This window comes from Pelmatolapia mariae, linkage group LG7, assembly GCF_036321145.2.
Source record: "Pelmatolapia mariae isolate MD_Pm_ZW linkage group LG7, Pm_UMD_F_2, whole genome shotgun sequence".
Classification (NCBI taxonomy): domain Eukaryota; kingdom Metazoa; phylum Chordata; class Actinopteri; order Cichliformes; family Cichlidae; genus Pelmatolapia; species Pelmatolapia mariae.
This window is the reverse complement of record NC_086233.1, coordinates 39066933-39089294: the sequence shown is the minus strand read 5'-3', so window position 1 is coordinate 39089294 and position 22362 is coordinate 39066933. Positions and strand designations below refer to the sequence as shown.

The window sequence follows — 22362 nt, the reverse complement described above, 5'->3', positions numbered from 1 at the left end:
TATCTTTGTTAGAACAAATAATTATTGGATTAGAAATATTTGTGGTTTTAGTTTACCGAGTATAAAATGGTGGTGCAGTGCCTTACAGTAAAGGTTTCTTTGCTGGTGACACATCAGTGGTGTGGTTCCTTTTGGTAATTTTGCCCCTGTACAGAACCACAGTTGGTTTTAAAGTCAGTAAAGTTTAGAATTTCATCTTTTCTTCAAGGGGTTTAACCAAAGCATTGCATTAACCACATTAATGAATTGCACTAATTTGGCTTCTTCTGTAGTCTAAAGCAGCGGTCCCCAACCTTTTTTGCGCCACGGACCGGTTTATGCCCGACAATATTTTCACGGACCGGCAATAAGGTGTCGCGGATAAATACAACAAAATAAAACTAGTGCCGGTACCGAAAAAAAGAAGATTTATTCATAACACACGTGAAAAGACCCAGAAAAACCGAGTTAACGATAAAAACGATAACAAAATAACGCTGAAAACCGATAAAAACCCTGAAAACCATACATTTCACACCTGAGTCTCAACTCTTGCGGCCCGGTACCAAATGACTCACGGACCAGTACCGGTCCGAGGCCCGGGGGTTGGGGACCGCTGGTCTAAAGGCCTGCCTGTCTTCAGTTTTATCTTCAGTAACTGAAAAGACTGAGATCAGGTGATTGGCTTGGCCATTGGATAACATCGTATTTGCTTGTCTTGAGAAACTCTTGGGTTTCTTTCACACTTTGTTTTGGATCATTGTCCATTTGCACTGTGTAGCTCTGTCTGATGAGCAGAGAGTATATGTTGTACACTTCAGTTCATCCTGCTGCTTCTATCAGCAGTCACATCAAACACTACTTACCCAGTTCCATTAACAGTAGTACATGATTAAACCTGCATCATGTTGGATAGATGATGTGGTAAGTCTTGGATAATGAGCTCTTTCTTTCCTTCTTCATACCTTTCTCTTTCTATCATTCTAGTAGAAATTAATATGGGCTTCGTCTTTTCAAACATTTTTTCCTGAGCTTGAGAGTTTTTTTTTTTTCACAATTTGGCCTGTTCTTGAGCATTTTGAATTGGCCAGTTACTCCCATACAGGAGGTCTGGACTTGCTCTTTATTCAAAAGATCCAAGTTTTTGATTCCAAGAGGCGCTCCGCTGACAGGCAATGCAGAACCTGTTTCTTGAGGCAGTGTTGAGGAGACTCACCTAGCTCTCACTGGATGTCTATCCAGCCTTCTCAGATGGCCACTGCTTAAGTAGCATTGCAGGTCAAGTGTGATTTCTCAGCCACATCCGTTAACAGCACCACTTCTTTATGATCAGTTCACTGGGTAAAATTGGTTATGTTATACTTTAGTGGCCAGGAGAAAATAGGCTAAGAGCAGCCTGTAAGATCTAATATTTATATGAATGCTTTTACCTTTACTGGATAAAAGTATATTTGGAGCAATTTAGAAGGGGCAAAACAAAGATTGACTCAATTAGTAATAATCACATCCTCATCTAACTGACCTACTCTATGCTAATGCTGATTTCTTATACTGGTCATAAGATGAATGCACTCATCTCTGTTTCAAGCCTGATAAAGCCAAACAGGGAAGCAGTGAGTCAGTACAAAGTCCTCCAACTTCTTTGAGACCTTAATCCAACACGGCCAAGCAGAGTAATTCCAATTCATAAATTCACATTGGTTGGGCAGTGGTTAATCCTCTGGTGCTTCCAGGTGAAACTTGTGAACTCCAAAGTCCTTTCTTCTGTTGTTGCTCTCTACTCAGCCACAGGACAATAGAGGACGCACACCACACCTTCCTTTTATTCTCATTTGGTCATATGTATCACACACCTCTCTCCCCTTACCCATCACTCACACCTATTCCACCTATTACACACACACACACACTTAGGCACACACATGTGCACATGCATACATGCACATACACAGACACACTCACGCTTTCCATGCTGTTGGAACATTCAGTACTTTCCTGTATCTCACAACCTGTCTAAGCAGTGCTCTACTGCATCTCCTCTTTTCATCTCAATACATCTCATTCATTATATTCATTAGATTTATGCATAATTACCAATAGCAAAACCACATATAGATATACTATGTTTATAGCACGCTGAATTACTGTAACCATAAAACTGCTGGATGTTAAGTTCCTTATTCCACTCTTGAATAGACGTAAGCTGGGGGATTTGCTCTGGCACTTGGAAGACAATTAACTATGGTCGCTGGAGTCTCCAGGGTCATGTGTCTAAGAATGCAGTGGCCAATTACCAGAGTATTACGGGTGTGTAGCTGACAGGGGAAAATGGATTTGAAATGTGAATGGGTTTGTAGTGCACCAGGGTGCTTCTGTTTAGGGCCAAATTGTGAGGAGGAACCTTATAGTCACCGAGCTGCTGATTTTCCAGCTGCTTCGGAGGACCTGTTGGAGGATGGCTAAGTTTATTTGGCCTGAACTGACTGCTGGGGTTGGGCTAGTTATAGTATTTTTTTCAGTGGTGCAGAGCTGGGTGTCCAATTCACTGAGCCAGTTAGGCAGTTAGACCTCAAGCCATGCTGCTAGTGACACTATAAGTCAATATTAAAAATATGATTTGCAGGTGATTCAAGAGAAATTGTGCACTGATGAAGTACTAAAGTAAGAGCAAACACCAAGTTTACAAACTTCAATTTCCTATATTCTTTTTCAGGGAGACATTGATGAGGAGAGTGCAGACCCCAATGACAGAAAGGTAAGAATGTGAAAATGCCAGAATAAGTCTTGAGAGAGCTCACTGGTTTATCCATCATGAGATGTTTGTTGTGTGACACCTCGGTAATGAGACACATTTTTACAGGCCTTCAGTTGTACTGAACCAGCTGGTTTTAATTTACACTAAGTGGCAGGATTGCTTTCTAATTACTGATAGATTTCAGCTGCTGTCATGACTTTTCATGCCTTTTTGCACCTCCTTTTCTTTATGTGTTCAATACTTTTTCCTCATTATTATTATTACATTATTATTCTCATTATTACATGTTTCATTTCTGGGCATCTATGGCTTTATTTCTTTGCATGTGTGGATTGGATGGGTTGTTACCGACATCTGGTGAGAATTTCATGTCAATAGCACATTTAAAAATGATTTACTTAGAAAATTAGTGACGTGTTTAATACCTTTTATTGTCAACTTACTTATTTTACTGCTGTGTACACACACAGACACACACACACACACACACACACACACACACACACACACACACACACACACACACACACACACACACACACACACACACACACACACATATAACATGTGTGAATATCTTCTCCAGCTTTTATATGAGGAGTGGGCAAACTACAGCGTATTCTACAAGTACCAGCCAATCGGACTTGTGCGGTAAGGACATACCTTAATGTATATGATATAAGATCTGTAAGTATTTGAAAAATGACATAGCTTTTGCAATGTTGCAGCTAGAACAATTGCAATGTGATTAAAGTGCAGACAGGCTTCAATTTAGGGGGTTTATAATAAGTTTTCAAATAAACTATTCAGGAATTACAGCCATTTTTATATACTCTAAACCCCTTCCCTGTTTCAGATACTGTGTTTCTTCCCTTTGAGATGCTTTGCAGGCCTTTACTGCAGCCATCTTCAGTTGCTGCTTAGCTGTGGATCTCTTTGTCTTTAGATTTGTCTCCTGCAACTAAAAATCATGTTGGGTTCAGATCAGAGTAGGACCCTGTGCATTTCATTGTTCGTCCTGCTGCTTCTAGCAGTCACATCATCAATAAACACTAGTCACACATACACCCTGGTCTTTCTAACTCGAGACTTTCTCCTTCTACTCCTGCTTTCTCCCTCATACATATTAGATTAATTGGTGATTCTAAACTGGCTGGATGTGATTTTGATAAAGAGTGTAGGATAAAGCACTATATTAATTACTATAACTGCTCAAATATCCACATATTGCATCTGACAACATTACATGGCCATCATCCACCTCCACAATAAGCCACCTCCTGCGTACCACAACTTATACTTCTGGATCAACCATATTAATGAGCTAGAATATAGATGTGTACTTATTATGGATATATTGTTACAGTATGCAGGAAACGATTCACAAGTTCCTTTGTGTCTGTGCAGATAGTGGTAAATAAGGGACAAACAATATACTACAGTTCAGATTTGTGTAATAAAAATGATTTTTTATCTGTTTCAACTGGTGTTTAGGAAGTATTTTGGTGAGAAGATTGGGCTGTACTTTGCTTGGCTGGGCCTGTATACCCAGATGCTGATTCCTGCCTCACTAGTGGGGGTCATTGTCTTTTTGTATGGATGCGCCACAGTTGATGACAACATTCCAAGGTAAACAAAAATGCATGTGCAAAAATTCCAGTTCTATGTGATTCTAATTATAATCACCTCAGAGATGTACACATTTAAAGACTATGAACACCATTTCAGTTGTTTGACAGGTAACAAAAGTTAAAGCTGGAAAGCTACAGGGTAGCACTGCAGGAAAAAGATGAATGCAGATCTAGTAGCCAGATTAATATTATTTATTTAATTTATTTAACATATGTCTTATTATCACATGGTTGTGATCATAATCTCAACATGATTATTCGCCTCCCTCTTCAAAACATACACATCATAAACATCCACCTGAACAATAGTGTTATAATAATGGAATATTCTTAGTTTTTAGACTCAGTGTAACAATCTGTGTTATAGCTGGGGTGTACTTTGAAAACAAAGCTTTATTTGTTGTCAGTGAAAAATGTTAAGGACATAAGGTAGTTTATTATTTTTGATCATGCAATCAGATTGTGTGATTACTTCAAGTAAAAAAGTAGTTAATAAAAGACAATAATTTTGTATTGAAGACTACAGAGAATCCGGTTGCTGCAGATGGCGGCTCCTGCCTGAGCCTGGTTCCGTCGGAGGTTTCTTCCTGTTAAAAGGGAGTTTTTCCTTCACGCTGTCACCTGCTGGTCAAAGAGCTCATGTGATTGTTGGGTTTTTTCAGTGTATATTTGTTGGGTCCTCACCTTTAAATATAAAGCACCTTGAGGCAACTGCTGCTGTGACTACATATGCGTATTGTTTGGGTTTTGTTGTTTCACTCGGTCTATTGTGGTGTGGTGTGGTTTCCATGTGCTATTTGCACCAAATACTGGAGATACAGGTCATCAGTTCAGTTTCAACTTATTATTAATAGAGTTTAACGCACACCTTTTTATCTTGTGTTGATATCTAGTGCCACTTACCATATTTTTGCCTTGCTCGGATCATTTTACAATACATATGTAACTGCACACTATTGATACTGTAGGTATGTAACAGAGTGATGATGCCAAAAAGTCTAAAGCGTTACTCTTTCATTCCCTCCCAACACCTCGGGAGGGGTTTGTGATTGTTTTCCACAACAAAACACTAAGAATACATTACTGTAAATTTAACATAGAGGCTAAGTAAAGGAAGTTACCAGTAAAAACTATTTAACAGTGTAGGACTTAAAGCGGATGGAAATCAAAAAATGGAAAGAGGAAGTGAAAGTACAACAAGCAGGAGAGAACTGTAAAAGTTTGATGAATTACTACAGAAATGAGGGCCTCCTTTCCTTTCTCCACCTGCTTTTTATCATCCACAGGATATTATGACATGCTGGCAGTGCAAATTTCTATCCAGTGGAGACAAATGCCACTCACTGTAAGTGTCAGAATCCTAACAGAAAGCAAACAGACTGTAACACAAACCAGATGACCCATCTATTCATCAGTGCATAATGGGAATCTGTTTTAGGAAAACTGAGCTAATAACAGCTGCAAATCTCAAAAAAGAAATAACCAGAATAGTTACTATCATTATGATAACAAAAATACTTCACATACTTCGACATTTGCTGATTTAAATGGACATGAGTATCCCATTTCATCAGGTATGTCCTGTTTTTTTGTGTAAACATGACAAACATCATATCCCAGTGTATATATTGTCATACTATTACAGTCACATCACTAAGAGCAAAAAAAAAATAATAATGGAGAAATCCACTTTAACATTGTTTCAAGTTTTGCGTATTTCAAAATATGTAACATGAATGTATCGGATATAGTGTTTATAAAAAGGGAAAATCCTCAAGAAAGAGATTTAATCTCGGAAGACCATGTGAAAAAAGTGTATTTCAGTTTCATTTTTTTATATAGCACCAAATCATAAAGACAGCTGCCTCACAGTACTTTACATTTTATATGAGAGAGAAACTCCCAGTAACCTGATGATTCCCCTATGAGCAGCTCTTGGTAACAGTGGAAAGGAAAAACTCACTTTCAACAAGAGAGGAGTCAGACTCAAGAAACGGCAGCGATCTGCCGCTACTTTTTTGGGAGTGAGGAGGATGAGAAAAGAAAAAAGTATAAACTATAGAGAGAGAAGACGGAATTTAATAAAATGCTCTAGTGGAATAACAATGCACAGGGAGTATAAAGGGGATAAATGAGGCTGATCTGGGAGCTGGTTCCACAGGACAGGAGCATGAAAGCTGAAGGCTCTGCCTCCTATTCTACTTCTAGAAACTGTAGGAACCACAAGTAAGTCAGGAGTCTGAGATTGAAGGGCTCTGTTGTTTGACCTATGGGGATTTGGGTGATTCTGGGGGTGGAGGTGTCCTCACAGCATCATTTACCACCCTCCTGTCCTTGTCTATGCTTGTGTACTCACCCTTGGTTAAATGTTTGGTTTCTGGGTTTCATCGTGGTGCGTTTTGTTGGCCTTTTAGGGGTGTGGATATTATACAGCTCACAGGTGTAACTGTGTATATGTGTGCAAATCTGCATATGCACACATATACACAGAAACAAAATCACCTGCAGATGCAAGACACGTGTTAATACTTTTCTGAGCCCCCCCATAAAAACGAAAAGGAAAAAAAAACAGAGCGAAGTGCTGTGTTGGGGTGGTAATCAGAGGTTGTTAGGATAAGATGGGGCCTGATTATTTAATACCTTATATGTGACAAGAAAGATTTAGTTTGATTCTGGATTTAACTTGGAGCCAATGAAGAGAAGCCTGGATGGGAGAAATACGTTGTCTCTTTGTAGTGCCTGTCAGTACTCTTGCTGTACTTTTGTTATTCAGTTGCCATAACAAAATACATTTTTGTGTGATTTGAGATTAGCCTAAGGATAGTGTGAGGGTTGCATTAGCAAAGTAGTGGTGGGTTATAATCATGTATTTTACATAATCTAAACAGTGATAAAAATACAACTCTGCATGTGCCTTTCTGTTAATTCTAGCATGGAGATTTGTCATCCAAGGAACAACATCACCATGTGTCCACTGTGTGACAGAGTATGCAGCTACTGGAAACTTAGCACTGCCTGTGGGACTGCCCGGGCAAGTCATCTGTTTGACAATCCTGCCACAGTTTTCTTCTCTATATTCATGGCTCTCTGGGGTGAGTGAAGCTACAGAAGCTCATTCAAAAAAGACAAAAGTAGAGTATGTGTGTCCACTTTATAACGTGCTGTTAAAAAGTATACGTCTCTCCCTGATTGATTTTTCTTTTGCTGTTTTGTCACACTTATTTTTAAAGCATCAAACAAATGGCAAAAAAGGCAACCAGAGTAAATATAAAATGCACTAATTAAATGATGATTTCATTTATTAAAGGGAAAAGGCTACCCAAATCTACCTGTGCATATGTGAGAAAGTAACGACATCAACCTTCCCAGAGTTAGTCTGGAGTCCATTAGCTTATTGTACTCAGATTTGATTATTGATAGCCCTTCTTCTGTTTGTTGATCACTTTTCTGGGAGATGTTTTATAGAAGAAATTGAATTGTCTGATGCAGGTGGAACAGTTTTTATTGATTAGCACTGTCACCTCACAGCAAAAGGTTTTCTAGATTTTCAAGGACTCTGGTTCCCTCCCACAGTCCAAAGACACTCATGTGAAGGGAATTAGTCATTCCAGGATTGGCTGTAAAGCACGAGTGGTTGTCGATCTCTCTATTTGAGGCCTTATTTACCTAGCCCACTTGTTGCTTTACTCATGTCTGTGTCTGCTGTACTTGCCACCAATTTTTGTTGTTCTGTGTACTTTCCATTTTATATTTGAAACATGCACATTTTGATGTCTGGTTGTTTCTGCTTATTTTCTTATCTCTCTTTTAAAGCTGCCATGTTCATGGAGCATTGGAAAAGAAGGCAGATGAGACTCAACTATGAATGGGACCTTACAGGGTTCGAGGATGAGGAAGTGAGTAATAACAAAACTGCTTTTCTGTGTGAAAGGATAAAAAGCAGAGAGCCAAGGCCCACATAATAAATAAAAGATCTGCTATATATACAATACTATAAAGAGAACCCAGGTCGCCAAACTAGAAATGTTGCATTTTTGTGTTTCTCTTTATTTTTGTTGTCTATTCATGTTCACTCACATTGAGCATGAATAGACTTTACTATTCAGTGTGATTATGAAAAAACAGTACCCTCTCTCAATTTACTGTCATATAGACTGAAAACATATTGACCCATTTTTCACTTTACTTCAATGTTGTTTCTCTGAATTTGTTTTTCACAGGAAGCTCTCAAGGTTTGGTGAAAATTCATATTATTATATCACTATTATCTTGTCTCTTTGCTTTTCATAACCTTTCTGCTGCTGCTGCGACCTGCACAGTTTATATATATTCTTCATACCATGTACAGCATACATGACATCAATATGGCTGAGCTATGAAAAAATCTATACAGAGTCCAAAAATGATTTATTGAAAAAAAATTTCATTTATAAAATTATGACCATTGACTAACATTTTATTTACAGGACAAAATGCACACATGATTTGACTGGTTCATAACTGTGAAATCCTGATTTCATGATTGTGCTTTCTGACACAAATCTTTAAACAATAAATGAAGAGAGAGATGGATCCCAGAATGCTTGTTTTATATCAGTATCCCTTTGGCAACTTCATTGCTTTTTTCCTCTAACTGTTAAGCTGAATGGATCCTGGGATGGATGAAAGAAAATCATATCAGAAAAGAGCATGGGCAAAATAAAATGTTAATTTTATCACCATATACAGACACCCTAAAAAGATAGTTCTGTCCAGTTTAACAGCAAACAAACTACCATCTCAAACAATGAGTGAGATCATCACACTTGGAAACAGGCAAAAAAAGTATGTAGCCAGCTTTTAAATTTGTCTCCTATTTAGGTTAGTTTGATAGTTATAACATGTTTAATCACAATTATTAGTAATTGTGAGACCCTCCACTCCCCGGTTCCATTAGACACAGCTTATAAATGCTAAGTCTGTACATTATGATAATGTTTCCCCTTTAAACTGCACTGTGGTCATTTCCTTTCAGCGCACATCTTTCCTCTTCTATTCACTTTTACTCTAACTGTGATTTTTCACTTCACTGTCTTACAGATGTCAGTTATTTGACTTTTCATACTTTCAGTATAAAAAATTTTTAATTAAATGATGATTGTGGCTGGACTCCACAATTGTTTTCTCCCAACCTCTGGTGGTTGTTTTCTCTGACGCTGTTGGAGAAAACAGCCAAAACATTATTTTTCAGAAAAGACTTCTTGTATTCCAAGCCTGTAGAGCAACTTAGTATCTTAAAGAATAACTGTCCCTACATTACCATCATCTTTCTTATAGGTGGCTGTTTTCTCCAACATCTTCAGAGAAAACAACCACCAGAGGTTGGGAGGACAATCAGATTGTTTTTTAAGCACCTGTGGCAATAGGACCAAAAACACCTGAATTCAAAGATTAAGGGAAAAGACACTTTTTTGAAATTGTATTGATGTTATACTTTTTTGATACTGTTTTTGGTTAGACTTGTCCCTTCAACATCTATTTTAGTTTGGTTAGTATGAATCACTGCCACTGTTTATCATTTTTTGTGTGTGTCATCATAGGATCACCCCAGGGCTGAGTACGAATTCAAAGTAATGCAAAAGTCTCTAAGGAAACGTCAAAAGTCCCAGGACAAGGTAAACACACTCTGTGCTGTACATGAAAATCTTTTATTATTAAAGCTGCGTGTATTATAAGGTTATTGAGTATTCTAGTTGTATTTTACTTTAAAACTGTTTTGCCGAGTGCTTTAGTTTGTGCATAAAAAGGGTGTCTTGTGTCAATATACCTACATTTGCTTTTGCAAATGCTATTAAACATCTTGCAAGAGCTGACACTTTGCCATGTATTTGTGTGTTTGCGTTGTGTAATCTAATGCTTTTTTGTGCCACTGCTTATTGCACAGCCCACAGGAAAACATTTTATCACCAACAATCTTTTCAAAACATTATGAAAAGTAGTTATATTTGCTTTGTGCACAGAACTAAGACTGCACATTTACAACATATTTAGCACCAATATTTATGAGTGTGCATACCTTCTATTCTGTTTGCCTTGCGTAACAATCACACACACTAAGATGGGTGCATTGGGGGCAACTCAGGGTTCAATATCTTGCCTAAGGAGAGTTCAACATGCAGACTGGAGTAAACCAGGGATTTGCCACTCTGCTATCTGAGTCACAGCTGCCTCTAGCTAATGTAATAGTATCTTACTATATAATAGAGCACTTTACTCTTACACTGTGGCCTTACTTGTATTTCTTAAGTATAATAAGAGCCTTGAGCTAACAGCTATCTAATAGTCCAAGGATTTGTTTGCCATTCATGTGAAATCGCTCTGAATCAGTTTCCTAGATCTTTCATTTAGTTTTTTAGTTTTGCTCTCACAGAATCAACAGCTCTAAAAGTGAAACTTAGTTTCTGATTATATTTTTGTTTGAAATGTTTTGGTTCATATCAGACTCAAGAAGCAGACTACCACAGACACTGGCAACTTTAGAATGTTTATTGATACACAACAGGATGCGTACTACCCAGAGTTCTGTCAATGAGCTTAAGGAACTCACAACAGGGGAGCGACGCTGGGCTCTGTTTGTGAGAGTCTGCAACAGTCTTTCTTGAGAGAAATCCTTTGAAAATTCAGGGGGACTTTGTTGCCTAGAGGGCTCCCAGAATGGCAAAGAGGAGGTACATGCAGAGGAGATAAGTGCTTCCCTTACAGGTGACTGAGCTATCGTCACCTGTAAGGAGCTTGTGGCTTGGAGGTAACAGGTTTCTGGGAATCAATTGATCTTGGCATCAAGTGGCGTCCCTTTAATGGAGGCCTCCTGCTGGCCTGGCCTGTCAGTGATTAAAGTCAGCATCCTTATTTCAGGCCTGTTGATATTGTTGAGCTGACTAGCGCATTCCTTGTACCAGGCTGTTGATTTCCTTTTTTTGGAACTTTCTCTTTGTCTATTTTGCTTTCTTAATATGTTGTGTTGATTTTAATACATTTAAAAGTATGACTGTGGTGGCATTACATGTCATGTTTGACCTGAGTTCATTTTTTTTACTGTTTTATTATTTACTTGTTTCAGATAGAAAAGCTTACATTTCAGGACCGTCTGCCTGCCTACATGACTAACATCGTCATGATGTTGTTAATGGTAGGAGAAATCTTATTCTGTGCATATACTGTACATCACTGATGTTATGTTTAAAAGCTGAAAAACCCTTTTACCCCTTCAGATTGGTGTTACATTTGCCATTGTGTTTGGTGTGATCCTCTACCGCATCTCCACCAAAGCTGCTCTTCATATGAGTTCCAGTCTGATCACAAGGAACCATGTGCAGCTGACAGTTAAAACCACTGCAGCCATCATCAACCTTGTGGTCATCCTTATACTGGATGAGGTATATGGAGCTGTGGCACGATGGCTTACTGTATTAGGTAAGTTTTGTATAAAACAGGCTAATGCTGTTAACTCCGTCAACTAAACTTTGCACTAATACAATAAGGACATTTGTGTCTGGTCAATTATTCCTTTGTCTTCACAATAATTCTTATACCATGGGAAAGCCTTTTTATATGAAACGTAAACATAAATGTTTATTACTATGTTCATACCAGTGTATGAATATCAGTTGGGTCTGGTCTATTGAGAGTAAAACAAAAACACAAGCTATCCAGCTGGAATGGCAAAAGAAGAGTAGTTAGTTGATGTATCTCCGGTTCTGGGATTATGTGTGTAGCTATCCAATGGGCTTCCCTATTAGTTATCTCTCATGCATGGTAAATGGACTGATTGTTATATAGAGCTTTTCTGCTCTCCTGGAGCACTCTAAGCAGTTTATGTAGCTTGCCTCACTCACCCATTACACCCATACAAGAACTTTTTTTTCTAACCATCACACACGTTCATACTGTGATGGATGCATCAGAAAGCAACTTGGAGTTAGTATCTTGCCCAAAGATATGCAGACTGGAGCAGCCAGGGATCAAACCACCAACCTTCCGATTAGTAGATGACCTGCTCTACCAAAACTCAGTATTCTCATTAATAAGGTCATGAATGGCCAAACAAGAAAAATAAGGCATTTGAAAAGCAGCAGCCTCTATGCCTTTGTCACCTCAGAGGGAAGGAGAGAAAGCATGAGTCAAATCTCAGCTATCAATGCCCTCCTCATCTGAAAGGTTTTCCATGTCACTGCTAAGGCAACAAATCACTTATGTGCAAGCTTAAAAAGCAGCTGTGAACTGGTAATTTACCATATCCAGTAATCAGTTATGTAGAATCCCAAACACATGCAAGCACAGAGCTAATATGAAATGGTAGAAACCCTCATCTAAATGCTAATGTTATGGCTAAACTGTGAATCACCACGTATGTCCCAATTCATAGGCACATGTAGACCGCGAAGACCGGGTCCTCCAAAGGATGCTGCCTATGAATTTGGACATAGCTAGCATCATGTTTTTGCAAAACATGAAACAATAAGTACTGGTAATGACCACTCTAACAGTTTAGTTAAAGGAACATCTGGGTTTAAAGTGTAGCTAGAATCTAGACTGATTTGCAGCTGCTATTTTGTGGTAGTGGATGGTTGGGGCGGGTGCTGCCTTACAGTTTTGAGATGTGGGGCTTAGGGGGCTTGTGGTGACAGGTGCTGGCCCCAGGTGGGGTGGCTGGCCTCCTCTGCATGGACTTGGTGTGGGCCTGGGACCGCACATGATTGGGTGCTTCCTTACACAGGAGTGGTCTACACCCCCTTGGTGACTCATCTCCATGGTTTGGCCCATGCAGCTGTCAGACAGGTGTTAAAATAAATGGACGAAGACAATGTGGGAAACTACTTTGTGGTCATATGAATCCAAAATTGAAATTGTTCTTGAAAAAAGCTGCAGCCTCCTGACTAAAGAGGAGAGGGAGCATGTGACTTTTTTTATCAGCACTCCATTCAAAAGCATGGCTTTGTAATAGAAGAGTCTGGGAATTGGGCTGCCTGCAGTCCAGACCTTTCAACAAATAAAAACATTTCAGCATCATGAAATCAGGAATATTTAAAAAAAAAAAAAAAAAAGACCCAGGACTGTTTAAAGCCTGATCTTGTTGATCAGACAAGAATGGAACAACATTCCTCTCCCAAAGGACCAGCAGCTGATCTCCTCAGCTCCCACATGTTTAGAAATGAAAGACGTTTTTAAAATAAGAGGGGGATGTCACACAGTGGTGAACAGTGGCGGTCCTAGCCTGTTTGGCGCCCCGCCACACACACACACACACACACACACACACACACACACACACACACACACACACACACACACATGAAGAGAGAGAGAGTATGCATTGTATGCAAATGGCTACCAAACAGCCATCATAATTCGTCATACAATGAGAACAGGACAAATCAACAATTGACACTGACTAATTAATATTAAAATCTGTAACATAATGGATTGTTTGGAGTTTAGTCTGTTACTGTTACTATTTTTACCATTTCTTTTTAGAGCAGCTGTAACACACATTATTTCCTTAGGGATTAATAAAGTATTCTGATTCTGATTGTTTCAGGATGACCTGCCATTATCCAATGACACATCTGCTTACCTGTATCTTTTGCTCGTTTCTCCTCTTCTTTTCTATTTTTTCTAAACTGAGCACCTGATGGCTTTGAACTTTTCTTGTCCATCTTCCATTGGTTTTAATTTTGCACTCCAGTATGAACACAAATCCCCCAACTCGAGGATCGCCACAACATAACCTAATAGACCTACACCTTAGTTCACAGATTCACTTTGTCTAGGGTTTATTTCTGGGATTTCACACAACCCAATCATGAGTACATAATGGGCTTGGATTTACACCATTATGAATGAAATGTGCTCTATTTGGAAGCAGCCGGCCCCCCTCCAATTTCGACAGGTTGTGTCAGACTTTAAATCATCAAACTGTAAATTATAAATTGTTATTGATCCCTTTACTCCGAGTCCTAAAGTGTATATTTATTTTCTTACTCTTCTTACTCGTCTCTCTATATACTGGACTGTATGTAGCGGAGATGACAATAAAGTTTACTTTGACTTCAGCAGCGAGCAGGCGCACCGAGGGCTCTCGCGCTCACTTTTCGCGTATAGAATTTCGAAAAAACATGGGTGCAAATTATAAGTCTGTATCATAATGTCTGGTGTTTTCGTGGTTTGTTGTTTTGTTTTTATTTTGTTTTATTTTCGAGTTGGTTATTAGATGCCGATGCAGCCAGCCAGAGAATCCCCCGCCGCCCCGCACTCTCCTCCCTGTGCCGCAAGCAGCAGGCGCACCTCGCAAACGGAGGGCGCCCTTACCCGCAGCAAATGGGCGATAGAAAACCGATCGGTGCCTATGCCATCCCCAGTATGCGCTGGCTGATGTCGGGGCAGCATGAGTACGAGCAATTTTTTTTTTTTTTTTTTTTTTTGCCGATGCTCGTGATGTCGCCCCCCACCACGATGCCGCCCCGGGCAACCGCCCGTGTCGCCCGTATCAAAAACCTTTACTGGTGGTGAACATGGCCCCATCTCAACTGCTTTGAGACATGTTGTCAGTAGCGGTTTTAGATACGGGCGACACGGGCGGTTGCCCGGGGCGGCATCGTGGTGGGGGGCGACATCACGGGCATCGACAAAAAAAAAAAATTGCTCCTACTCATGCTGCCCCGACATCATGCCAGCGCATATTGATTGAATCTTTATTTTGAACACGTTAAAAAAGTACAACAACATAGAATTCAAAGAGACAAATAAACAAAGCAAAACAAAAGGAAAACGAGCAACCACAACTACAAATAACTTTCATGTTCAAAAAGGAGCAGGAAGAAGCATAAGCTTATTTAATCCCACCCCTTTTCCACTATCTAGTAATCAATAGACTACAGAAATACCTCCTTGCAATTACATTATATGTTAGTTGTATATATATATTTTTAATTTGTTTATTAATTTTATATATATATATACATACACACATACATACACACATATATATATATGTATGTTTCTATCTATCCATACCTACGTATATACACATATACACATATACACATTTTCAATAACCCCAGTAACACCTCAAAGGATACACAACCTACAGATATATATACCCATACCAACATACCCGTGCACCCGCACACACATGAAAATATTGGACAAGAACACCCTATCAAATTTCTACCTCCTCCCTGTACCCTGTAAAAACCATATCCTTAAACCGCTTTTTAAACTGCACCATGCTCGGACATTGCTTCATATCTTTACTTAGTCTGTTCCACAGCTTCACTCCACACACAGAGATGCAAAAACTTTTTAATGTTGTGCGGATACAAGGATGTTTTAAAATTAATTCCCCCCTCAAATTGTATCCCCGTTCCCTTTTAGAAAACAGTTTTAGAATATTGTCAGGAAGCAGGTTATTTATACATAATTTTATATATTTTATACATAATTTTTGCAGTGAGAAAATGAACCAGATCTGTGAATTTTAGAATTTTTGATTTTAAGAATAGTGGATTTGTATGATCTCTGTAACCAGTTTTATGGATTATCCTTATGGCCCTTTTTTGTAATATAAAGATTGGTGATAGCGAACATTTGTAGGTATTGCCCCAAACCTCTGCACAGTAATGCAAATACGGTGCAATCAGGGAACAATAGAGAATGTGGAGTGATTTGTGGTCCAGAATGTGTTTTACTTTACTCAAGATTGAAACACTTCTTGAAATTTTGTTATGTATATGATTTATATGAGACTTCCAGTTTAATTTATCATCTATAATCACACCAAGAAACTTATGTTCAAGTACTCTTTCAATTTCCACACCATCTATATGAATCTGCACTTGTGCATCTGTAGTCAAGGGGATTCTCTGGCTGGCTGGAGCAGCATCTAATAACCAACTCACAAAATAAAACAAAATAAAAACAAAACAACAAACACGAAACACCAGACATTATGATACAGACTTATAATTTGCACCGATGTTTTTTCGAAATTCTATACGCGAAAAGTGAGCACGAGAGCCCTCGGTGCGCCTGCTTGCTGCTGAAGTCGAAGTGAACTTTATTGTCATCTCCGCTACATACAGTCCAGTATATAGAGAGACCAGACGACGAAGCTCCAGTTACAGCAGTGCAAGTAAAACAATAAATATAAGAAGAGTAAGAAAATAAATATACACTTTAGGACCAGGGGTAAAGAGATCAATAACAATTTAAAATGTATATTTTATATTTTGTTGATTCAAAGTCTCACACACAACCCGTTTTTAAAGTTTAAAAAAAAGAGAAAAGGAGTGTAGCGACTTCCACAGTCGCTAGAGGCCGGGGATTGAGCCTGCCTATTTGCCTGACGCGCTGTCAACTTTACGCAATAAAGTTTATTAAAGTGCTTGAAAAGTTTACAGAGCAATGCGATCGGCTCGCGATTCAAACTCTTAAAACATCACAGCTCTAATGCAACAAGGGGAAACTCGTTGTGCTGCGGTCAACAAAAACTACAGCTACCCAGCCCTCCTCTCTGTCAAAATCAAACCAGTGAAAGACAGACTGACAACGCCCTCTTAATGTCACCGCTAGCACCCACGTGACTCCCGTTACACATCACCATAGCAACCAAACAAATGAAAACCCAGTGATCATTAAAATTCAATACATTTAATTATGGCTCCTACAAGGAGAAACGAGCAAAAGATACAGGTAAGCAGATGTGTCATTGGATAATGGCAGGTCATGTATCCTAAAACATTAAGAATCAGAATACTTTCTTAATCCCTAAGGAAATTATGTGGGTTACAGTTCCTCCAAGAAGAAATGGTAAAAATAGTAACAGTAAGAGACTAAACTCCAAACAATATATACAATAATATAATATTAATTAGTCAGTGTCAATTGTTGATTTGTCCTGTTCTCATTGTATGACGAATTATGTCTGTTTGGTATCCGTTTGCATACTATGCATACTCTCTCTCTCTTCATATGTGTGTGTGTGTGTGTGTGTGTGGGGGGGGGGGGGGGGGGCGGGCGCCAGAGGGAGTGTTCGCCCAGGGCGCCAAACAGGCTAGGACCGCCACTGCATGTTGTGTTTTATTTTGTTCCAGTGTTTAGAAGTAACTGTCAAAAAGAAAATGAAAATAATAATAATAATGTTTCTGTTCCCTTATAGAGGCTCCTAAAACTGACAAGAGTTTTGAGGAAAGACTCATCTTCAAGACCTTCATTCTCAAGTTTGTTAATGCATTTTCCCCAATCATCTACATTGCTTTCTTCAGGGGAAGGTTAGTAATCTCATAATATATTGTTTTTGTTTTGTTTTTCTTTTTTTTTTTTTTTGAGTTTTTTTTTTTTTCAGTTACTGTTTATGCACAAAGTTTAATATTTGATACTTCACACTTTAAACAGTTTTCCATTCATTTTCATTCTAGACTTGTAGGCAGGCCAGGCAGCTACCTATATGTGTTTGACTCTTACAGAATGGAAGAGGTAAGCCTTGTGTTTTTACAAATTAACCTCAAACAAAGCTTTCATAATAATTTCAGACTGGACTTGGAGTATAATTGTTCTGAAGATAATTTAAACCAAATAAATACATTTTATTTTACTGCACTTTCTCCCAGTTTTCATATTAAACACATTTTTAAGTCACATTCTAGAAGTATAATGACATTTTTATTGAACTGCTTGTTCTTTCTATTTTCTGGTAAAGAGATTGTTGCCCTAAGCTAAATGACTTCACCAGACTCAAAATCAGAATCAGAATACTTTATTAATACCAGGGGACAATATAATATTACATATAATGCATAATATTAGATTAGTATTTCAGTCTTGCCTTAAAGAAAATCACAATTGTTGATTCTGAATTGGTCATACGATTGAATGAGCATGCATGATTGATGTGTGTGTGTGTGTGTGTGTGTGTGTGTGTGTGTGTGTGTGTGTGTGTGTGTGTGTTGTGCAGGGTGTGCCCCACCTTTCACCAACTTTCAGCTATGATAGACTCTGCTATCAGTACCATACCAAAGCTTTGGTTCTGTAGCTTTTCACTTAGTCCTCACCCCACAGCCCGACACATTTCTGGTCCTCAGTCACACAGTTACATGCAGATTTGAGGTTTAAAATGTGGAATAATTCCTAATAATGTACTCCTGCACATCATATGAACTGTCCAGAGAAGCACTAACACAGTCTTAAAGACTACATTCAGCCTGCTTCACTTTCTAACTGGAGATTCACCTTTATATCACAAACATATCAGTTATCATCAGTCATCTTCCTCTCACTTTTTCTGAATTACAATGCTATTTCCAGAGAAAGATGTAAGTGTAAAATCTGCACTTACACACTACTCATTTCTCATCAAATCTGCTTGGTTATCTGCTTTAACCAAGTCACTTATAAGATGCAGTTGGTGCAACATCATTAATAAATTGGCATTCCAGTATTTATCACACACTCTAATGGATACACTGGGGCCACTTCCCCAAAGATATTTCAACTTATGGACTCGGGTGGACTACAGGAAGGCAGGGATCAAACCACCAACCTTCCTGTGATTATATGACCCAAGGTAGAGCAAGTCATTCTGCTCTGCACACTGTTGTGTTATAATGAAAATATTTACATTTCTCCTAGTGTGCCATTCTCTGAAGGTGTTTATGGTCTAAAGGAATGTTGCTGTCATACCAGAGTGAGATGTTGCTGGTCAGGACACTCTCTAAAGTGCCTATGTAGAAAGTGGTGATGGCAAGAGTGCAAGTGCTGTTGTGTCGTCTTGACAAGAGAGGTCGTGTTTGCATACTGTATCAGGTCATCTTTTTGCCTGGATATCCACACAATCAGTAAAAAAAGTGCAGTTGTTGCTGTCTTTGCAACAAGAACGGAGAATACTGTCATTTTGCTTTAGGTGTACTTTTAAAAATTCCTTTTTTTCTGTGGTTGACTTTAGTGTGGGATTGTTTTACAGTGTGCTCATGGAGGCTGTCTGATGGAGCTGTGTATCCAGCTGAGTATCACCATGTTGGGAAAGCAACTTATCCAGAACAACCTTTTTGAGATTGGAATACCGTAAGTAGGATCACCTCATATTGGTTTGTTGCTCTTGGACATCACATTGTTGTAGTATAATTGCATGAGATCTTCTTTCTATAATCACTCCTCGATATTCAGGAAGTACTTAAAAAAAAATACTTTGCTGAATTCCATTCTCTTGAATTCTGTGCACACTCCTACATATTGACATTTAGTAATAACAACTTTTGATATGCATATCAAACATTTTTATGTAGTGAGGAGATAATGTAACTTTTTTCTGTTCGAATGTAATCACTGGCATCATAATTCAGCTAAAAAAAAACAGAAGCTAGAATGCCAATTTGAGTAAACCGTATAACACCCAAGGCTGAGGTTAGCATTGACAGCGTGTGGCAACACAAAAAACACACTCCTTTTGACTGTAGCTGTAAAGAAGGATCATCAAACCATCAAACAACTCATCTGTAGTCAAGTTATTACTTATACATGAAATGATTGAACACAACTCATTACTTCCAAATGTACAGCACCGACATGCTATTAGAGTGATCTGTGTCCATTATTGTTTATATAAATGCATGCTTCTATATGCATTTGTGTTTGTGTATTCATATGTGCACATGTTTTTCAGCAAACTGAAGAAACTGATTCGGTACATTCGGTCAAAGCAAGGAGCTTTTCAGGAAGAAGAGAGACAGAAGAAGTTGACGAGATATGAAACCGACCATTTTCTGGAGCCGTTTGGTGGATTAACTCCTGAATATATGGAAATGAGTCAGTACTACACACTAAATAACCTTCACCACTTTGGTTCTTAAATACTAGATATGAACAAAGCAAAACACAAGTCTGTTTTCTTGTGTGCAAAGATAATTTTCCATAAACACTGATGGCCGCATTTCATTCAAAAGTCTAAATCACGACTAAAGGATCAGTTGTGAGATTATACTGATTCTTATTTTGGTTTCAAGGTTTTGAGGATTTCCATGTTAATCTATATTCTAATTCAATGCAGTTTTGTTTATGTAGAGACAGTAGACAAAAAATTAAAATTGTGTGCCTATAATATGTTTTCAGTACATTTGCTGTACATTTATATCTGCACAGGTAAAGGGATATGTTGGTACTGATTGTTTGCTTTGCTCCTTTGTCCAGTCATCCAGTTTGGTTTTGTTACATTGTTTGTTGCATCCTTCCCGCTGGCTCCACTCTTTGCTCTGCTCAACAACATCATTGAAATACGACTTGATGCCAAGAAATTTGTGACAGAGCTGCGAAGACCAGTGGCAGCAAGAGCTAAAGACATCGGTGGGTTATATTTAAAACACTGTGGCATGTTTAAAAATGCATGTTATTCAGGAAGGATCACAATAACAACAAGAGAAAATAATATTTGTTTAATTATAAGAAGAGAAATCTTATACCTGAAAACCATTAGCTGACACATATTCTCATTTTACAGGAATATGGTACAACATACTGAGAGGGGTAGCAAAAGTTGCTGTCATCATTAACGTAAGTGATGTCTGTTGGTTTAATTCTTTTGACATGCCACACAAGTGATCATGCTGGTGTTAAAACTAATGTAAAAAACTTTGTCTAAGTTCATGTCCATAAACAAATTGTATACATAACAAAAATTTACAAAGAGGAAAAAGGGCCCACATATATTCCTCAAATATGGTGAGTAAGAAACTTGATATATATATTGTGAAACAATTACATCAAAAAGTTCCTTCAGTCACTTCCTATAACCTGACATCACCCTAACTGTAGCCATACCTATGTAGTTTACCCAGGGCCTGAACGTTCTTCCTTTACTAATAATAAAAATAATAATAATAATAGCTAAGAGACCCCACCTTTATGTTAACTAAATACCACATAAGCAATTAAAATAAAAAGGCTTGCAGCTCATTTTCCAAGGAGCTGCAAAGCAAGGTAGCCCAGGTGCTAACTCTGCAAAGACAAGAAAAGTGACCATTATCCTCCAGCCTGCAAATAACAAACTGCACAACAAAGAAGTTATTTATTATTAGAACCACAACTCTTACTAAGTTGCCTGCAAACGCACCATGAAACTTGTTCCTTCCATGGACTGATTATGCAAACATTCACACACAGGACACTTGGTTAGTTACACCTTGCTAATAAGAGATTGGACCCTCTTTTGCCTTCAGCTGTCTTAATTCTTCATGGTATAAATTCAACAAGTTGCTGGAAACATTCCTTAGAGATTTTGGTCTATGATGACATGATGGCATCACATATCCCAACTGCTCATGACAGACCAAGACCACTCTCTGGAAAATAAAATGAAAATTTGGCTTTAGAGTTTTATAAATGGTGACACCTGGAATTGGTGTAAAATTAATTTACCAAAGTTTGCATGTGTTTTTCATTCATGAAAAATGATTTTATCTGCCTAGTTATGAAGTTACAGTATGAGGGTAACTCAGTTTTCATTGTATGAATGTAAAAAATTTGGTTTCAATAGATAAATGTTAAGTATTATTTTAAAACAATCACTTAGTTCTGGGAGGATCAGGTAAGAAATGTTCTCAGATTTGATTGATTTTATGAACTATACACATTAAACTAATATTCCCTCACCTGTTAGCTACATGGTGCTTATATCATCTTATCTCTTTTGTAGATTGTGTTTTTTTATTCTTCTTTTTGGCCTGCCTTTCTGCATTTCCAGCTTAATGGAGTTTTCGCCCTGTCAAAAGATAAAGCAATTTTTTGCTTGATGCCAAGTGCATACTCAAAAGGAAACATTACTTTTATCCTTTTAAATAAAGAAATAAAGCAGTATGGCTGGTATTTCAGCTACAACATTCCAGTTGGTTGTATACTTAAACCTGTGTGTAGTTACAGTTCACATAGTTCATATTTGTTTCCATTTGCCACACTTCTTTTTCTCTCTCTAAT

General features: G+C 38.2%; 1 protein-coding gene across 1 annotated transcript in view; it reads left to right on the top strand.

The window, feature by feature from the left end:
- LOC134631767 (anoctamin-1-like) overlaps positions 1-22362 on the top strand; it is a 38178-nt gene that overhangs the window by 12197 nt on the left and 3619 nt on the right. Inside the window, exons 8-22 of the mRNA XM_063480319.1 lie at positions 2693-2734; positions 3321-3385; positions 4229-4363; positions 7297-7457; positions 8179-8261; positions 8586-8597; positions 9945-10019; positions 11465-11533; positions 11616-11817; positions 17561-17672; positions 17820-17877; positions 19361-19461; positions 20060-20202; positions 20584-20736; positions 20891-20943. Coding sequence (XP_063336389.1) covers positions 2693-2734; positions 3321-3385; positions 4229-4363; positions 7297-7457; positions 8179-8261; positions 8586-8597; positions 9945-10019; positions 11465-11533; positions 11616-11817; positions 17561-17672; positions 17820-17877; positions 19361-19461; positions 20060-20202; positions 20584-20736; positions 20891-20943 — 1464 coding nt within the window. The remainder of the gene's footprint in view (positions 1-2692; positions 2735-3320; positions 3386-4228; positions 4364-7296; positions 7458-8178; positions 8262-8585; positions 8598-9944; positions 10020-11464; positions 11534-11615; positions 11818-17560; positions 17673-17819; positions 17878-19360; positions 19462-20059; positions 20203-20583; positions 20737-20890; positions 20944-22362) is intronic.